The sequence below is a fragment of the Styela clava genome, chromosome 4, assembly GCF_964204865.1.
Source record: "Styela clava chromosome 4, kaStyClav1.hap1.2, whole genome shotgun sequence".
NCBI lineage: Eukaryota > Metazoa > Chordata > Ascidiacea > Stolidobranchia > Styelidae > Styela > Styela clava.
The window spans coordinates 87,617-109,324 of NC_135253.1; the positions used below are offsets into that span (position 1 = coordinate 87,617).

Sequence of the window (21,708 nt, forward strand, 5' to 3'; positions counted from 1 at the left end):
CAATGTCACAAAGTAAACAAGGAAGTCTATGCTCGGGGAAACATCCATTATACAGACAAAACGCCGGTTTCTCACGATGAATTAATTTTATTTATAATCTACGCTCGAGGAGGATTACCTTTTTTTTACATAACAGAATTTATCGTGAGACACGTTTCGACTAAATTATATTATATCCTAACAATTTAGTGAATAGCTACTCGTTTAAAGAGCCTACAATTTAATTATAATCAGACAAATGGCAACACACAGAAACGTCGATGCTGAGTGCATGGGTTCAATATCGCAGTAAATATTCAAATATATTGCAATGCAATAAGGAAATAAAATTCATATTTTATTCGAGAGATTCATCACTGCTTAATTTTTGTAAGAATGTATCTTCTTAAAGATCTTGATCAAAATTTCACAAACCATGCAAAAATATTCACTTCAATGTTTGGAAGTACATATTTGTGCGAACAATTATTTTCGAAAATGAACATTACAAAGAGCAAGCAAAGAACTAGGATAAGTGATACCCATTTAGAAAATGTTCCAATCTTGGCGTTGTAAAGCTATCAAGCGTGATGCAGCAACAAGACTGTGTCACATTTGATGTCATTGTAATAATTTTTCAATAAGATGTCTGAGTTGAGTTCATGAATTGTCGCAGTTTTCGCGCGCTGTTCCGTTTTTAACTTCCGGAAGGCCCATTTTTAGTCGAATTATCAATAATAGGTATTCTTTTAAAATTTCAGGCAGGAAACGAACTCATGGCTTAGATGCCGGTGGTACATCTGATCCAATTTCAGCAAAGCATTCAAGAAAATCTGATGGACATCGTCATCAAAGGTAGTCTTGTTTTTGCTGCATGATTATGCAGTGCTGTGGATTTAGATTTTCTACTATATGGAGTCACATTGTCAAATTAGTATATACTGTGCTAGGCAAAGTCATCAGGATAAAATAGTCCTTCATATTAATACGAGTTAGATTCTTATTCTCATGCACACAGTGGCCTCCAAGCAATTTCTAAATTATTATTTACACTATTTTTAGCCATCACTCTTTCTCTCACAAATCTACAAGAAATAAAGTTCGACATGGTAAGCCAAGCTCACCACCTCAGGCAAATCATCACAAGTCACAACACGGTCAGAAAATCGACAATGCCACTTTTCAACAAGCCCTTGTTGATGCAGTTTCTTTGGTGAGATGTCAAAACTTTTGTTTTCTTACAACATTACATCCATTTTTTTGTACTCATTTGAAATGTTTACAATCAGCTCTACTTTTTTATTTGTTCAATTTACTTTTTTATTAGAGACAAATAATGGGTCGGGTCTTGTTTGAAACCTGTGGTTGTAATAGATTTGGCATGTGCTGACATAATTATTAGGGCTGGGCAAAATATTCGAATTACGAATATTGAATCGAATATTGAAATATTCGAATGGCATTTTACAATTCTAATATCGTACCATGTGAACTGCGCCGCTTGGCTTTGACACGGAAATTGCATGTCTCCAAATCAATCGTGAATTGCGTGAGAATTCATCCATGGCGCTTGGTAACAGACAAAAGCGACAAATTTAATAAGTGTTGTCTTTGCGTTATGGTGTTATTTGCCTTCTTTTTGCGACTAACTTATCGTTTAAATTCACTATTTTGCAAAAAACACATCGACCGTTCCGTACATTTATAAACATCAAACCAGATAGGAGGTATTTACAATAAATTTTTCAGATTCTGTACTCCGTATGTCTGATGAAATGTTGTGACTCGAACATAATATTGATTAAAATTAAAAGGTAAAAAGACGTTTATGACGAGTTATATAAATGGATTTGGATTTACAAATGACCAGTCAATATTTTACTAAATGATGAGAAATTACATACTTCCTATGATGTACTACTTCTTTAGTGATCCCTTCCATTCTTGGCCAAGTTATGCTTCGAAAATGTGAACATTTTACTTGATCATGCATGACCGAGGAAGTGTTAAATCGTAAACAAGAGTAGAACGTAAATTCAATCGTGAATTTCGTCATAACAACGCACACTAGCTAGTTTACGAATTGTTGCGCCTATTATTATAATACTGTATGTGTTGTATTTTGAAGCATTTTAGCGATAATAATTATGACGTGACACTATCAAAATCATCGAGAGTAAAGTGCTGAGTTTGCAAATTCCGTAGATGAAATTGTGAGTTACTCGGTAATGATTTTAGCTACAATAACCGTCGGGTATTGTTTTGTTCAAAAAATAAACGTTACAATTTGAAGGAATAAGTTATAATTAGCGTCCGACCCTCTGTTGGGATCAAAAGCCTCATGACTAGGGATGTAAGTTTCAGAATTTTAAATCGAAGCAATTCGAATCGATTCGAAGCAATTTAAGAAAAAAGGGCTTGATTCTATTTGAAAAATAATTTTATAGATAACACAAGGCAATTGCACGACACAGCGGCGCTGCCTCAATATTGACCAAAAACGTTTATTTTTCCTACGTTTACAGCTTTCCAAAGCTGTGACACCCCCAGAGTCGTTATATTTCATATTGGTTGCAGCTTTAGAGGCACCAATGATTTTGCTCAATTTTGTTCGACTGCTTAAAATGTCACAAATATTTTAATATATAAACGTTTCTTCAAATTATCTGCATAATATTAATATAATAAAACATCATTGCGTTATACATTATTAATAAAAACATGTTTGCGATGCTTCCCTCGTTATCATTGTTTCTTTTAAAATCATGACGCATACAGTACCTACTATCGTTTATCATTTGGATGAATTTTGAAGGTCCACTTTAGAAGAAACAATCGCTATACACCCGGTATTGTTTGCAAACATAATTCTCAAAAGTTAATATGTAACTGAGTATACCTTTATGTAACAAAAATAAATCTCATCCGTAATATATTTAGTAGTTGATACAGCCATGCTACGTGCTTTTCTAATAACTTTATTCATTCTTTAAGCTCATTATTGTTATTTTATTAAAATTTATACTATATTTCTTCCAAATTTGAAGAAAGTAACACTAACATGATGATATACTAAATCAGGGGTGCACAACCTTTTTGCTATTGGCGGCCACATTGCATTTATTTTATACAATACGGCCGCCAGGAGGTTAATAGCGCGCCTTTGGCTTTATGACGTCATAACCGTGTATTTGATCCGTGCGAGGTGCACTCTGCCCAATTATGAAGTATGTAGGACTACTTGGAAGTATAATATTCGCGTTTTAGTAGGATTTTTTTTTCGGTGGACCTATTCTAGAGCAGATATATTCAGCAAGTTGCATAATGGTTGCACAATTTTGAAAAAAATCGAAAGTCGGGGAGGGGCGGTCGCCCCCCCCCCCCCCCCCCCATTTTCTTGTCCCCAAAAGTATAATAAAATGTCAAATATTTTTATGAATTTATTCTATAAAAGTTTGCAAAGAATTGTAGCAATTTAATGACTCCTTTGGTCTTGCATGTGGGCAGATAAACTTGCAAAGTGAGGTAACTGGCAGCAAATACACCATCTAGATCAGTGGTTCTCAAACTTTTTTAGTCCCAGAGCCGCATTTCAAACCTCAAAGGTATGAAGAGCCGCACACAAACAACGCAAGGTAAAATAGCAACAAACCTTAAGCGCGTAATTAAAATACCAAGTCATCGTAACAACAACACACGTAACAACTAGGGCTGGGCCAAATATTCGAATAATAAAATATTCGAATGGCATTTTGCTATTTTAATATCCGGTACCACATGACCTGCACCGCTCTGCTTGGACACCAAACTCGAGCGTCTCCAACTCAATCGTGAATTGTGCGAGATTTCCCAATGGCGCTCGCTATGAGAAAAATAGGAAAAATTTGTCTTTGCGTTATGGTGTTATATGCTTATTTTTGCACTTATGGTATCCTTTCAATTCATCGTTTTGCAAAAAAAATGTACCGACCGTTCCGTAAATTTAGAAACGTCAAACCAGATTAGGTATTTAAAATAAATTTCCCAGATTTAAACTCGGCATGCTTGGTGACATGTCATTAGCCATTTCTTGCATTACCGAACATAAAGTTGCTTAAAATTAAATGTTAAAATGACATTTCGGCGTTTCATTGTGAAAAATGCGATTTTAGGTCGTTAAAACACTCTAGTTATGTAAATAGCATCGATTTAAAAAATGACCAAAAGTTTTTCCAAAAGCTGGTATGAGTTACTTGTATGGAAAACATTCATTAAGTTGTAACCAGATAAGAAATGTCATGTCCTACTCCCTTTAAAGCACTTTGTATTAGCTCTTTAGTGATCCCTTCCATCCTTTGCCAAGTAATTTTTCGAATATGTAAACATTTTACTCGACCATGCATGGCCGTTGAGCCAAGAGTAGAACGTAAAATCAATCGTGAATTTCGTTGTAACAATGCACACTGACTCGTTCACAAATTGTTGCGTCTATTATCATCGAAAATGATTACAATTGTTAAATTTTGAAGCATTTGGGCAGTAATAATTAAGCCATAAGGCATGATATAATCAAAATCATCAAGTGAAGTGCTGAATTTGCAAATTCCGTAAAGAAAATTGAGCATTACTGAGTAAGTATTTTAGCTATAATAACCATCGGGGTGTTGTTTTGTTGAAAAAAAAACGTTAAAACTTGAAGTAATTAGGTATAATTAGAGTCTAACACTCTATTAGGCACAAAGGCCTAGAAATGCCTTTATTGACAATTTATTTAATCGCTATTTTAAATCAACTTTTAGGATTCACGCATTCGTAAATTTGCTAGGTTCATCTATCTAATACTAAAATACCACGAACACCATAGAAAAGCATGAGAAACTCAATTATCATTATAATAAATATCTGCATCTCGGTTACCGTTCACTTGAAACAGACACGGTTAATTTACAAGCGGTGATAAGGAAGATCGAATCCAAGGCAGAGGATAAAACTCAGAATAGAATTAATTTGGTTTTGAAATCAGTCCTTAAATGTATTCAACAGCTGTCGCTGATGAGAACGCAAGGGTATACTAGAAATATGGAATTTCGATATTTGGCGACCGCTTATTCTTGCAAAAACGAGAAAGGGCGGAAACATAGAATACCAACTTTAGGATATCGCCGTCAAAACTATCGCGGTGACAATGACAATCAGCCATTATGATAAAATTAACCATTAAAAACGATTTATTGCCGACTTTTCATTGTTTCTAATAATTTCCAAATGGACTATCGGCCTCCGACGTTCTGGATCCCTGTTATGTATAAAAAAATATTCAAATTATTCAATTCGAAAAAATTTTTGCTTTTTTGATTTGATTTAATTAGGCTTTGATTTCTAATAAGTTTGTCAAAACGGGTCGTAATCGTGGAGGATGCAAGGTGCAGTAGCTGCTTGAGATGATCGCCAGATTTTTCGGGACTATTTTCGATTGCTGGAACAAAATTAAAATGCTCTAGAAATTAAAATAATCATTGAGTTATTTGATTTATACATAAGATCTGGAAATGCGACACAAACTGAAAATCCACGAAAGCAAGCCAATGATTACAGCCATGTCTGAAATCTTTCCAGTGAAAAGTGTCCGAGTGTCCGCAAAACGCTCACTGTTGCGTCACTATTGTATCTTGTAGGTTAGTCAACGCTACGCAAATAAACACGGGGGAATCCATTCGACTAACTAATAGACTTCAGCATTTTAATTTCGAGTCAATGATTAGTTTTCAATGAAAAATTTTCTTCGAAAATAATTAATTTTTAAAACATTAACGGGAGCCGCAGGGAAGGTTGTTGAGAGCCGCATGCGGCTCTCAAACCCTAGTTTGAGAATCACTGATCTAGATTGTGAGTCTGTGACGCATCGTGTCGTCTGACTTTTTTGCAGTGCTTCTGTTTTGCTTCAATATAAGCCAGCATAGCCGCCAAATCCTATATTTTGAACTTTTTTTTCATAGGATTTTGTATGTGGACGGCCGCATTTATTTTCGCGGTGTGTGCATGCGGCCGTACGGCCGCAGGTTGTGCACCGTTGTACTAAATAAAATCAGATTCGGAAATATTCTAATCGAAACATTGTGATTCGAAATTCGATTCGAAAAATTTTTTTCGAAATTCAATTCGAAAAAAAATATTCGAAACTTACATCCCTACTCATGACAAGTAGAAATGCATAACGGCCGATTTATTCAATCATTATTTTAAATCTAAATTAAGGGTTCACACGATGGCAGATTTGCAAAGTTATCTAACAAGACAATAACACCGAATTTTCCAAATGGAGTATCGACCTTCGAGGTCCTCGATCCCTGTTGTATTTAAGAAAATATTCGACTATTTGGTATTGGAAAAAATATTTGATTTTGCCCACCCCTAATAACTATATAACCACATATGAGTTAAGGAAGTATGAACTATATTATGCATGTCAATATTTCAGTTGCTTAATATGCCAATTCACTTACCGGGTATACGTTATTGCGTTTTTTCATTATTATATTTACTCCAGGTTCAATCCGGCCAGACAGCACCAGGCAGAAGTGGCTCAACAGATAAAGTTGTTCCCACTGTCACCCTGAAGCGGACTGGGGCTCAGAATGGCAACGGAGATTATATAGCTCAATCATCTTCACATAGTGAACATAGGTATAGTATATGTAGTAAACAAACCTTTTTGACTTTAATGACTGAATATCTGTCATCGGCCCATTAGATTTATGGGGTGGGGGAAAGATTCAAATTTATCACTTCCATCATTTTGATATTTGACCATGACCTGCTCTCATTATAGGGTGTAGATATGTACTGGTAATAGGCATGGGTTGTCAAGTAACTGGTACTAGTGATTGGGAACTTTGATTTTTGTGACCATGTGGTTAACCATAAATGCTAACAACTTTAAAATCCTGTCGAACAACACAAAATGCAACTAGCAGTCTTTCAGCAAAGATCGATTCTTTCGACAAAAATGTTTCTTTGTCATTTTAATAAAAAATGACCAAAAACAATTAAATTTTTTTCATGCCTTGTGACTGATAAACAATCATTCACTTGATGGATGCTATTTAAGTCAGGCCTGCCCAACCTTTTTAGTCTCGCGGGCCACTTTCACATGACGAAATTCATTGCGGGCCGCAACCTTTAATACCAGCCAAATTCTTATTTTGTTAGAATTTACATAATACATAAAAGGCAAGTTTATTAACATAAAATCAATCAGGACAGTAATTAATACTGGTTACTGAGTAGGGCTGGCAAAGTATTCGAATATAACTGCGGATACGCAGTGGGGACATTTTTAGAAATTTTATTTAACACAAACAAAAATACAGGACAACGAATCCCGGAGTCAGTAGCTAAGATATTGTTGACTTTTTATTTTACTTTGGCGATAAGGAGGTTCAAAGTCGACACGATAGAGAGCAATCAGAATGAAATTAATTTGGAAATTTAGGCTCCAAACGCAATTGTGTTCAGCGTTCGTCGCCAATGATCGCACAATATATTTCCACTTCGGCGCACAGTTCTGCGAGAAATAATAAAAACCTAACGTTGATGTCGCCCAGTGCGCAAGACTTGATACATACATAATAATAACCGGCATTTGGATGTAGATGGCGGGAATAAACACACCAAAATTGCGAAACATACTTCTTAAGCCTATACAACATAGTAAAATTTAAAAAGTCTGTTCACAAACTCATCTATGGGGCGGGCGGCAAAAAACAATCTGGCGGGTCGCATGCGGCCCGGGAGTCGCGGGTTGGGCGGTCTTGAATTAAGTAAAAGGATATTAGTGACGATATGTGAAAGTTGTTTTGTATTTTGAGTAATAATGTTTAGAAATGAAGGCAATTGCTCCAGTATGAGATCGATTCGCTAACAAAAATCAAAATGTTCTGATTAAAGGCCGGTAGCCCTATTTTTTATTGTACACGAATAATTACCCTTTCATTGGGGGCAAACTGCGATGCTCAAAACCAAAAAAACTTGTGCTTAGATTTAGAGCTCGACCGATATATCGGCCAACCGATATATCGGGCCGATATTGCGTGTTTGCCGATATATCATATCGGCCCAACCGGCCGATATATCTGGCCGATATATATCAGCGTTAGTCGCTTTTCCACGTTCTAAAAAATGAGTATTTTTCCCCGGGAAATATCTGCGGCCGAGCGTTTTCTTTTTTTGACTTCTCTCATTTTGCCTTTCAATGAACAGAGAGTTCTCTTCTATATTTCTCTCTCTCTTTTATCTCTTCGTGCGGCGCAAAATCCTCGCCTTCGAATATCTTGCGTCCCCACTAGGCTTGCACGTAATCGACAAAAATCAATTCCGTAATTACGGAAAAATTGATTACGTAATGACCCCGTAATTGCGATATTTTTTCACACGTTTAAACCTATCATAAAAACCATTTGAATCCACTTCTTTTCCGAATGGGACATCGAAGTTTGGTTTTCATATTACCGACAGTACTACACGCCGGCGACAGATGTTAAAGACAAATACCAAGGAGTGAATTCAAATTAAATTTATTCTGATTTTTATCTTGTTTTATTGTGTTGGCTTTGATTTTCTTTATCACCTTCGCAAATTAACCGTCCCAATTTTATGCGATCAATTTTATCATTACCGACACTGGTATACGGATATTTATGAAACGATAGTTGCCTTTTTTAAAATCGACTTTCGTATTGAATAAAAATTTCGGGTTTTTAAGTTATTAATCAACGACAAGCGTATTCTCTCGTTTAATTATACCTGCGCTTGCCTCGCGACGAAGACTTGTTATTGCTCCGTTTTTTACATTATCCGACTTTGCTACCTAGTTAGCAATTTATAATAATTATTGATGCTGAATTATTGACGATATTCCGATTACCAAGCTTCATTTTATATCAAATCATTTCGAGGCCTAAATGTTATAACATTATTTGCGATAAATTTAGATTAAATATTAATTATTTAGCCGGCGATAAATTCTTACCTGTAACTCGTTGTAAATTAATGCTAATAAATTTTATTTTGTTTTTTAATGCGCTGTGATTTGTATTAATTAAAGTGATTGAGTCGGGAAAAGAAAGTAGCCTAGCCTTCTCTCCTTTTGAGCGCTTATAGCGGCGGTAAAATTCGTTTCATGTCTGTTTCACGGAGAGAAAAAAAATACGCCTTCCGGAATTACAATCAACTATCACACATTCCTATTTATCATTATCAGCGCCGAATAAAAAAGATACCAAATCGTGGACACAAAAAAGTCTGTCGGTGTTAATTGTATTACAGTGATAACGCTTATAATAATATCGTTTTGACCGTGAAACCAAACGCTCAAACGGGGTGGCAACGCGTCATGCCGGCTCAAAACGGCTGCGAATACCGGAACTCTTAACTTCTTCTACGTGTTAAACTTTTAATTTTTTACAATCGACGGAATTGACTGCTTGGAAGGAGCACGTTTCAAATGCGAAAGCGCTCGACCAATAATTACGACTTTACGTAATTTGTAACTTCCCTTCCGAACTCGAAATAATTCCGTAAATTACGTGCAAGCCATTCCTTTTTTTCTTTTGTGCATTAATGTGTGTTCTTATTATTTGCTGTGAAACTTTTATTAATGATGCAAGCACTGTGTAGGACTGCTTTATTTTTTGACTGAAACTGAATGTTTCTTTCTATTTGTATTTACTGCGGGTTCAGGTTGTAGATATCGGTATGTCGATATCGGTTATCGGTCACTAGTTGGCCGATATATCCTTATCGGTATCGGTGCCAAAAAGTGATATCGGTCGAGCTCTACGTTAGATTGTATCATCACAACCATTAACATAAATGTGATTTTCAAGTGAAATTGAGAATTCGATGCCTTTCACTTGATTTGATGAGAAGTGGTTACCTTGCTTGAAAAACCTCACTTTAATTCATTTCTAGAAATTGTCTGTCATATGTTACAATGCAATGAGAACTAGCACATGATCGTAAGCCCATTGAAACTCAAAAATTAAAATAAGTATATCCTTTTGAGGTGCAAATACTTTATGAAAATGACTGTATTTGGGTCAGTGGTTGAACAGCACTAATCTATTCGATGCTTTTTCCTAATTCTACTTTTTTTTACTCAGATTATCGAAAAGAATAGGATTCGATTCATCTACACCTGTGTCAGAATTACCGCCAGACAATATATTTGACACTGATGTGGATGACAATCCAAAGCAATCTGAACGCCAACTGTTATCACCAGAATCTGGTGAGATAAGAGATGATGACATCCAAACTATCACATCAGCACGAGATCAGGTTTTTGAACAGTCTTATAAATCAAAGGAATCTTACTTGCAACACCAGCAGCGAGTTAACCCAAATAATAATAATCCTCAATCTATGTATCATCAGTGGCCATCGATTACAAATAGCGATGGTCATCCACCATCATCATTTTCTGATGGTCGTGAAAATAATGAAAGCAGATAACACTTCAAACTGATATGTGATTAGAAGATGATATTATGTGATTAGCGAAGATTTTTGCTCTCCTGCGTTGTATGCTACGATGAATGCATTGTGGATTGGGCTGTCTACTATTTCGAGAATAGAGTTTTATATCTATACTTTCGGTTCCTTCACGCACGTTGTGCGTTTCGGTGTACCAAACCTTGTCTACAATTGTAGCTGACCTGCTGTGCCAGCATCAATCAATCAATTACTGTTTCTTGAACTCATATCTACCGATTTATTCACAATTTTTTTATTGACTAGTCAATGTGGGATGATCTTGTTTCTGAAAATGTTGTGCGAAGTTCTGGCATATTTTGGTTTGTGAAACAGTGCCCCATTTCGTTTTTGTAATATTTTTTTTACCTGTATATTTCTTGTACTGTAGTCAACGTGCATGCACATTCGTTAGCTTTCTTGCTCTTTCAGAATGTAAACAACATTTCAACGGCCTGGATAAACTCTTGAGTTTTATTTGTGGAATACAACAGCTATGCTTATTGACATTCTTAGTTTTAGGCAGAGCGCAATTTGAATTACTGAACCTGAATTCATTTCCATCCCTCTAAGTCGAAAATGAATTTTATTCTAGGCATGAATCTTAATAAAAAAATAGGTTGCTCCTGAAACAATTTTAGGACAGCAATTTTCTTTTATATGTCTTGTTCAGTATTGTACTTTGAAAATGATGATAAGCTTGCACATTAATTTCAAATGACAAATCCGTAGGATACTATATATATAGTAGACTATATTATAGCACGAGTGTGACATTAGGCAGAACCATTGTAAGGTACGGTTGTATTTAGGATAGGACAAACGCATTTATCCTGAGGAAGAGGAAAGTCGCATAAAACACTGGGAAGATGTTGGTTTGGTATGTCATTGACAAATTTCCTAGTAAATAAAAATAATTATTTCTTTGCACGCATACCAGAGATGGGTGATATCGTAGACCAGTGGTCGGGAACCCACGGCTTGCAAGCTATATATGCCTTTTTTTGGTGACGGCATAAGACTCCCGGAAAAATCTAAGGCTAAGCTTACTATGATCCTTTCCCTGAACTTTGACCCCTGAAAAAATTCTCCCTATACAGGTCATGGTCAAATATCAAAATAATGGAAGTGATAAATTTGAATCTTTCCCCCACCCCATAAATCTAATGGGCCGATGACAGATATTCAGTCAAAAAGGTTTGTTTACTACATATACTATACCAGGGGTCACCAACCCGTTGCCCGCGGGCACCAAGTCGCCCGTGAAGACAATATAAGTCGCCCGCATGTCTGTTCCAAAATAAGCATAATAACGGCGCTCATAAGTAAGCTACATCAATCAATTTTTGTCATACGATTCTTGTATAATTCGCACTTTTGTCTGTAAGTGGGAACTGACACTATGTTAATTATTATTGTAATGATCATCCTGATTAGTATTTGACCACAGTAATGTGATGGGTCATTCAATACTCTCCCAATTATGCCATCACACTGATGTCAATTCCACGAACCTGCGTTTTTTTCTTGTTCGGATTTGTGGAGCAGCAATAAAACAGTTATTATAATTTTGAAGAAAAACGAAAGAAAACCTACCATTTTCACGATGAGTGGGGAATGAATTTCCCTTTACCACCTTACGTATGTATAATTTGCGGGGCGATTATAGTAACGACAAAGCGGAGAGATATTTCACATCTTGTTACTATCCATTGGTCAGCGCAGTAAGGGCAGAAAAAGCTAGCCTTCTAAATCAAACAGCAATTCTATTTTACGACACCGGTGTTTGGTTCGAGCTATCTTTGTGAATCAACATTTTTCAAAACAATCAGTTTGAAAATGGAAGTGCCATGGATAGTGATTTATTTGCTACGTTGTGATAATCGTTTGATTTTCTGAAGAATTCTCAAGTGTATCAGTGTTTTAATCTTACTAAATACCAGTAATTATCAATAATTGAAGCTTAATCGAGCATATTGACTTTTTGGAAATGTGAATTGAAAAGGTAGCCCCCGGCTCAAACTGTACCCAGAAAGTAGCCCTCGGCTCCGAAAAGGTTGGTGACCCCTGTACTATACCTATGTTCACTATGTGAAGATGATTGAGCTATATAATCTCCGTTGCCATTCTGAGCCCCAGTCCGCTTCAGGGTGACAGTGGGAACAACTTTATCTGTTGAGCCACTTCTGTCTGGCCGGATTGAACCTGGAGTAAATATAATGATAAAAAAAACGCAATAACGTATAAGTGAATTGGCATAATGAGCAACTGAAATATTGACATGCATAATATAGTTCATACTTCCTTAATGATGAAAATTTATCAGAAACATGGAAAAGACCGATAGATATTTTCATGCTAGCCAGCGGTTCTACTAGCAAGTCAAAGGAAGAACAGAAGGCAATCTTCTTATATTGCGCAGGTGCTCAAATGATTGAAGCTGCCGAACACTTTGTATACAGTGAGACTGAGGACGAAAATGACCCTAAAGTTCTACTACAGAAAATGGCTGAACACTGTAATCCTCGGAAGAATGAGGTGATGGAGACATTTCGCTTCTTCAATATACAGTACAAAGACAAGTTTGATACGTTTCTCGTTGAACTTCGTAGTAAAGCCGATTCCTGTAATTTTGAAAACAAAGATCGAATGATAAGAGATAAAATCGTATTCTCAGTAAGCGAGTCGGAATCCGAGAATATCTGCTACATTAAATAGTTGATTCAAGAATAGTTCAGAGTGGAGCACGATAGCTTATTGCCCTTATTCTACGTTCTTCATTATTTTCAAATGATTTGGCCGTTTTATCTTTTCCTCTTTATTATGTGAATTATATACATATATATAATAGTTTGTTTGTAATCCTCATTACCCTCTATCATTTTTTCGTAAGAGTCTCCAAAATTGCATTTTTGTCTTATATTGCTTTTAGTTGCATATTTCACCAAACTTGCCTTTCCTATAATTTTTCTGTGCTTTTATCTTACTTTCCTCGCATTTTTATTAGTTGTTGGTAAATATTCCGAGATAGTTAATTTTCTGTTTTACTGTGTCATAATCTCAAATATTTCGAATGTCGATGTATTTGTATCCGTTGGGACTTATTCCTAGGATTTATTCATTTTATCCCTCATTCAATTATGTTTATTCTAACCTGTAACAGCGCTGTAGATGTCGCTGCTTGAAGACCTTCTTAGGTCCCTCGCGACTCCGGTCACACAAAAAACATAATTAGTAGCCTACTGTAATTTATTCATTGTGTCTCATTTTTTGTTTGAAGTTGTTTTTTGTGATAACAGAATAAACGATTGATTGATTTATAGATAAATTACAAGAAATTCTACTGCGGAAGACTGATCTCAATATGTCAAAAGCCATAAAGATTTGCCAAACATATGAAATGTCAGAAAAGCAAGCGACGGAAATCCGTGCAACTACAGAAAGCGAGCAACGAATTTTGTTAACTAAAAATAGACAATACCGAAATACGAACTTAGCTCTGAAGCACAACAAGAATTCCGAAAACAAACCAAGAGTTCAAATTTTGTGGATGAAGACAGAAATTCGGGATATCCTTTTGTCCTGCCTACGGAAAAACATGTCACTCGTACAATGGAAGAAATCATTTCATGGTGAAGTGTAGAAACGCAAGCTATGTTCGACAAATGAAGAAACATGACCAAGATGAGGAAACGCTTGAAGATGGCCATCAGCGTGTCCAGAATATAAATAACAGTTCAAGAATTACTGCTCTGATGGAAGTCAACAATTATGAAGTGAGATTTCAAATTGATAGTGCTGCAGATGTCAACACAGTATGCGAGAAATATGTGCGGAAAGACCAAATTAGACCAACTACTGACAATCTTGTGATGTGGAATAAAACGAAAATGAAGCCACTCGGTGAGGCAATTTTAAAGGTAAAAAATCCTCGAAATAAACTGTTGTCAAGAATAATTTCAACTGTCTTTTGGGGGTAAAGAATACAAAAGATGGGTTTGATTACAATAAACAGAGATAAATTTATTGCAAATGTTGACCTACCGCAAACTTTTGGAAACTTGGGAATAGCGAAATTAAAAGTTAACCTGATTTTCAACCTAGAGTTTCACCTTGTAGAAAAATCCCAATAGCTCTTCAAGATAGAGTTAAAACGGAAATAGATAACCTGGTAAAAAGGGGAATCTTAATACCGGTGGATGAACCTACTGATGGGTTAGTCAAATGGCTGTAACTTAGAAACCTAACAAAAAGCTTCGAATATGTATTGACCTTCAACCTTTGAATGCCGCATTGAAACGAGAACACTACCGATTACCTGTTCTTGATGATGTATAGTAAAAAAGTTTTACTAAGTTTGTAAAAGAAGCATATTGGCACGTAATATTAGATGAAGAATCGAGTAAGTTAACGACAATGATCACACCTTTTTCTCGTTACAGATGGGCTAGACTCCCATTTGCTTCGAATGTGAGCAGCGAAATATTTCAGAAACGTTTAAATGAAGCATTGTTCAGATTGAAAGGTGTTATTACGATTGCAGATGACATCATAGTAATTGGATGTGGAGACACTAAATCTGGAACTGAAGCAGACTTGAGAGAAAACACGAGAAATCTCCAAATCAGGTACCGAACTAAAAACATTAAATGATACCAAAGCAAGAACTATGAAAGAAGAAATAACTTTTATGGGCCATAAAATTACAACAAGTGGGATAGAGCCAGATCCTGCTAAGACAGAGGCCATAGTGAAAATGTCATCGCTAAAGGATGTCAGTGATGTGAAACGATTTTGTGGTATGATTCAATATTTATCCAGATTTTTACCTAATCCTGCCAGTGATCTAGAGTCAATTTGAAACCTTACTAGGAAGAATGTTAAATGGCTATGGGACGAAAAGTGTGAAAAAGCTTTTCAATTGGTCAAACGTAAGATTACGAAATCGTCCGTGTTAGATTATTACAACCCTAATCTTGACCTAGTTCTACAGGTTGATAGCAGCAAAGATGGTCTTGGTGCTGTTTTAATGCAGAATGAAAAGCCTATCATCGAATATGCATCCCATGGTTTGTCAAAATCTGAAAGAAATTGGGCTCAGATTGAAAAAGAAACTTTATCTGTTGTATTTGGACTTGAACGATTCAATCAATATAGCCTACCTATGGTCGCAAAGTTATAATTCACAACGATCATAAACCTCTCAAAACAATTTTAAGCAAACTATTAAGTCAAAAGCCCAGACGTTTACAAACTCTTATGATGCGATTGAACAGATATGATATCCAATTCAAATATATGCCTGGGAAATCCTTATTAATTGCTGATACCCTAAGCAGAAATTTTATCGGAAATTCCAAACATTTTCCACATATTTTGAAAGTAGACGCTTTAGTTAGAGCAAATTCCAGATGAAAGAATTGAAGATGTGAAGCAAGCTATGATGAAAGATGATGAATCGATGAAGTTACTGAGATATATCAAACATGGATGGCCCGAGCATAAGTATGACTTACCTGACTGTGTAAAACCATATTTGTCGATAGGAGATACATTGAGTCATCAAGATGCTATTATTTTGAAAAGTGAACGTATATGGATCCCAAAATCTATGAGTAATGAAATAAAGCAACAACTTCATTTTTCTCATTTAGGGTATGCAAGTATGATGCGCCGTGCTCGTGAAACTGTGTTTTGGATTGATATGTCCAAAGAGATTGAGCAAATTGCTAACAATTGTTTTTCTTGTCAGCAGACGAAACCAAATAATCAGAAAGAATCATTACTGCAACACAACGGAGGAAGTGTTCCTTGGGAAAAAGTTGGAATTTATTTGTGTGAGTATGGAGGAAAAAATTATTCAATCACGGTTGATTATTTTTCAAGTTTCTTTGAAATCGCCGTGATGACGACGACAACTACGAATCAAATCATCATTTGTCTGAAACGCCATTTTGCTAGACATGGTATTCCAAAGATATTAATCTCAGTTTATGGAAGATATCTCAACTCGTCAGAATTCGATAAATTCATGAGTGATTGGAGAATTCAGCATGCTACCTCTTCACCTGCGAATGGAACAAGCAACAATCAACAAGCGAATGGAAAAGTTGAATCGTCAGTGAAAATTTCCAAAAATATGCTGAAAAGGTCTGCAACACGAATGAAGATCAATTTCTAGCTCTTCTAGAGCTCTTCAGATCGATTATACCTACAATTACGAAACCAAACGAAAATTAGGACTCGAAACGCCTGCGTCGAAAGCACAGCATGAAGAAAAGTTATGACAAATCTACAAAACCGATGCGAGAACTTAATTTGGGCGAAGCTGTATATTTCCAACATCCAGAACGGAAGGAATAAAGGAACTATTGTGAAACGAATTGCTCCACGATCTTACATTGTCAAATCGAAGGATGGTGTTACATACAAACGAAATCGTGTTCATATCCGTCCTGATGAAAGTTGTAGTATCGAAAAATATGAACCAAGTATTTCTTTCTTGTCTGACTATAAGCCGAACAACCTTCCGGTTGCCAATGATAATTCTCGACTTCTGATTTCGAATGATGTTCCAACCAGACCTCGTCGAAATCGTAAACCTCCTTTTTGGATGAAAGACTATGTGACTCAGTAGTGACTTTAACTTGAAGTTGAGTGCTGAATAATATTGCTCATTTATGTGTCTTAATTGTGATGGTCATGTTCATGAATTATGCAATAGGTAAAGGTGAACATTTTCTATTCTGAATTTGAAAATAATTTATGAAATTTATCTTAAACAAAGAGGGATGTTGATGATGGCTAATAATGCCTTGTCGAGTAACGTCCCTAATAATTGATTGTGCTATCTGTCTAGTGCTAACCAAAGTGACCAAGGTTTATAGTCACTTTGCTGCTAACGTGTCGCAGTTGCGTCACTCGCTAGTATGTTCTGTTGCTGTAAGCATCTTATGTTGTGTGTTATGATGGTGTAATAAAGAAGTGTAAGCGTATTAAGTTGAACCCTTATTCTATATTAGCTTGGGTGTAGAACTTAACATATAACCAACACATTATTAACAGACAATATACACAAAAGCGAAGGTGATGCCATTTAATGAGATATCGGCATTTGTTTGCCGGCCATTAACTGTTCCCAATCTGGAGATTGTATAAAACATGGTAAATATCACCATATCCAGTGATTTTCGATCTTTTTCGAAGCGCGGAACACTTTTTGAATCGTGAATTTTTCGCGGAACAGCAAACGTAAATTTCCAGTTTTGTGGAAACTAACGAATAAGCAATAATCTCTATCAGTTTTAACGTATGAATGAAATTACGAGACCAATTGCTTATGTCTCAAGTTGTAAAAAGATGTAACAAATCCATGACTTACAAAAAAACAAAAGTACGCTGAAATAGGAATGAGAATTAATTAAAAGTGGCTGTTCGTAGTAATAATAATGCAATGTTAATATGATATATGTTTAGATTAGAACGCATCGTTTATTTTGATCGGAATTTATGAAAGGCAAACACGTAGAACTATTTCTACGGTTGTCATTCTGGCGTCAAAAAAAAGACTAAATTTATTTTATCTTTTAAGGATACCCTACGAGTCAGGTTTGCAAACTGTTCAAATTTTCAAAAAAACACCATGAAGCTATTTTTATAAATTACACTACGAAAAAGGGTCAATGTTCACGAACATGTTCAAAATGGGGTCTGAGCGGAATTTGAATTGTTACGTTTCTGTTTACATTTAGCTGTATAGTCATTGTTTCAAATTTCGGACATCCGTTCATGTGCAAACATACATCACACGCAACAAAATCTTCTCGAAAACTCATAAAATACGCCAAAACATATTTAGAGAATTTGAAGACAACAATTTGACGCGGAACACCAACATGTCAATCATGAAACACCAGTTTTCATTTGTAGGGTCTGTGAATATTAGATTGTGTATACGCTAGTAGGGCCTTGTCTGTTTTAGGTCACCTTTCTGCGGACCGGTAGTAACTTTTCCGCGGACCGGTAATAGGCCGCGGCCCGGTGGTTGCCGACCACTGATCTAAGAGAATTATCAGACCGGCATTGTGACAAAACTAGGGGATTCTGGAACATATTTTGTGACATCACAAAGCAATATAGAAAAGCTTTTCGTCCGTTTGTACGTACTAGTTACAATATTTGTCATATTTAAATAGGATTAGTAAGGCTAGTTTTTAAAATACTACAAAGTACAAAGATGCCTACACGAAATAAGGGTGATGAATGTCGTAGATTTCAACTTGTGCTGCATGTGAGCAGCCGTTCAAGGCCCGCAGCGTTAACATGCAGCATCAGAAGTCACATTAAATGTATATTGACATTGTATGTGTTGACTTTTGATTAGAATTTCAGGCCTGATTAAATGAAGAAATGTTATATGGCTCGCACGGAAATGCAATTGAAAATATCTATCTATAATGGCCAGTGGCGGCGCGTCAATAGGGCCAACCGGGGCAATGCCCCGGTTGTTTTTTCGGTATAATAAAAAATATTCGAAAAATACCTCAATATCGGTTGCACAGACTGTCTACACTAGCCATATTCTCCCGACAAGGTTCATTTTTCGCTCGCAAAGCCTTCGCCGAACGTCGACGGGGCGACGCCGATTTTGCCCCGGTTGCTCATTGTATATCGTATTCTCTCTTTTATCTTCCACTCGCCGCGTTTGTCTCGTTTGTTTTCTGTTTCTATTACTAAGTCATTCGGGCTAGCCCCGAAATTATGACGACACAATGCCGACGTTTCTTACAACAACGTGTTGACATATTCACGCATTCCTTCTAGGGATGGGACGAGTCCGGCATTACAGAGATTCGACGAATCCGAGTAATAGGTCAAGGACTCGAATCGAATCTGCCGAGTCCGTGACGTCATAATAGAAAAGCAGAAAAACACGTTTTTGACCATGCTACAGCATCGTGCGCTCACAAATATACGTCGTAGCTCATATTTTTTGCCTGATGGTTCCGCAGATAGCTGTTGAATCATTTTAATAATATCTTTTTCTCTTTTTGGCGACCTTAATACAAACGTAAACGTGGGCCAATGTGCGCCTTGGCTGTGAACTGGATCTCCAGCCCACCACCTTGCGTCAATTCTGGTCGGCTATTCAGATATTCTTACATGTTAATATGAAAAATAAAAAATCTTTTGACTACAATGCTTTCCCATAATTCCAGATATTTCTAGCCGTGAATTTACTATGTCACGTGCGCATATGGTAGAGAAATGCCACTCGTCGTCAATACATTGTGGTACATCCGCTTGCAATTTAATAGTTCATCTAAACGTTCTAAAACTCTCCATGCTTTCCATTGCCTTTTTAGCGAAAGGATTTCACGTAGTAAACCCGATTTAAAAGAGGTATTGATGAGATTCCCCATTGGATTGATTCAGGGCATGTTTCATTTTTACGCGAATCTAAAACTCAAAAATATTGCGCTAACACATATTTTTTTGTGTACCACATGTATACCGAAAAGAATAGATAGTTTGAAGGCGACTGGCGCAACATCATTGTTATAAGCGATCAATAGTTTTTAACTTGCGTTATATTATATGGATATCTGTCGTCGTTTTATTAGGAGTGTTTATAATGCACACGAGGGATATTGTTACAGATCTAACTTTGAATTTTACTAGTTAAGGTATGTAGTGGGATTTAAAGAGGTAAAAGTACAAACATAGGCGTAAATTAGTAAAAACAGAATTGATTATGGACTCGGTAAAAACGACGTGGACTCGAAATCGAATCCGAGTCCAAAAAATGCCTGGATTCGACTCGAATCCGAGTCCGGATCCGAATCCCGGCCCATCCCTAATTCCTTCTCGTTCGTTGGTTGCTTGAAGAGTTGATAGTTTCCTCGCCTTCGTTTTTGTCGCTTGTTTCGCTATTTGAATCAGTTAGAGACCTTTAGTCCATTTGCTTTCGATTTTCCACATTCCTTTTGAGCTCCTCACTTCTTTCCGGCTTCGCATTTCTTAGCCTTAGACCTCATAATGAATAAGGTTGATGCACTACTTCGCACTCCGTTTTCGCAGCTGCCGCTGGAACAAAAATTAGAGGTACAACGTCTTGGGCCTTATCAACCAAAAAATTGTTCACTGGAACAATCCCATGACGGAGGAAAGCGTCGGCGTACATTCTGCGCAGAAACTTGGTATAAAAAACACGAATGGTTGTGTTACAGCGAGGACAAAAATGCACTTTTTTGTTTTTATTGCTTACTTTTTGCTACCGGCCGTGACTCACGTTGGTGTAAATTTGGTTTTAGAGATCTTAAACATCTTTCCGAGCGTGCCAGGGATCATCAATCTTCTATGGCATAGGTTCTCAAAGTGCTCCGTACGCGAGCTATTCGATTACTTTTCAAAATATTGACTTGGCTAATTTTGTAACAGTTCAAAGAAGCAATAACAGCTTTAATAATATCTGAAACAATATATAGCCTCGAAATATGGCAAAGAGGCGAAATTAAAAAATGAAATTATTTATAAGCTGGAGCGCAGCCAGGCTTCTGAGGAGGGGGTGGGAATGGAATCGGAAACTTCCGCGCGACATTCTTCGCGATTTAAAAAAAAAACGGATTGCGAGATTTCTGTTGCGTAAAATATTCAATCCATGACCGATGCGAGCATTTAATTAAAGTGTCTTGTTCTAATAATATAATTGTGCTCGTCGTTACTCACGTTTGATTCGAGATTACTATTAGGATTACTAAAATAAAGGATTACTATTCTAAAATAACATAAAATACGTGATAAACTGCCAACTATAAATAAATTGGAGTCGTATCTTTGCGATCTTGGGATTTGTCAAACTTCATTTGTTCTTTTGCACTCGAGATTATTTTTAAGCAAGATAATAATTGACATTTTAATCGCCGTTTAAAAAATCACAAGGTCTCGGCAAAATACGAACGATTGAAATTAATTTATTGCATGCGGCTCCGTCGGTGGTTTCAGAATGAAGAAAAGGTACATCGCGCGCACAATTGACTGTGTTACGATTTCGCAGTTACTACGATGAATCACCAGAGAAAACCTAACATAACACCAAATTTTGTGATTTCCAATGCCTATATAAAAGCGTTTTTGATCTGACGTGAGACTGCTGAAATAAAATTTATAGTGTGATCTTTCATTTTAAGTTTTATTATTTCAGAATATCGTTTTTCAATC

At 36.4% G+C, this 21,708-nt stretch overlaps 1 protein-coding gene and 1 long non-coding RNA gene across 3 annotated transcripts in view; both read left to right on the forward strand.

The window, feature by feature from the left end:
* The window catches only part of LOC120327022 (uncharacterized), a 41,683-nt gene extending 30,433 nt beyond the window's left edge, over nucleotides 1-11,250 (forward strand). For both annotated transcript variants that reach the window (XM_039393399.2, XM_039393398.2), the window contains exons 17-20: nucleotides 741-834; nucleotides 1,042-1,192; nucleotides 6,506-6,642; nucleotides 10,119-11,250. In XM_039393399.2, coding sequence (XP_039249333.2) covers nucleotides 741-834; nucleotides 1,042-1,192; nucleotides 6,506-6,642; nucleotides 10,119-10,470 — 734 coding nt within the window. In that variant the 3' untranslated portion in view covers nucleotides 10,471-11,250. The remainder of the gene's footprint in view (nucleotides 1-740; nucleotides 835-1,041; nucleotides 1,193-6,505; nucleotides 6,643-10,118) is intronic.
* A 550-nt stretch (nucleotides 11,251-11,800) lies between these two features.
* LOC144422149 (uncharacterized) lies at nucleotides 11,801-17,448 on the forward strand. The gene is made up of 2 exons (XR_013475157.1): nucleotides 11,801-14,408; nucleotides 14,931-17,448. It is a non-coding gene; the product is annotated as an uncharacterized LOC144422149 (long non-coding RNA).
* The last annotated feature ends 4,260 nt before the right edge of the window (nucleotides 17,449-21,708 follow it).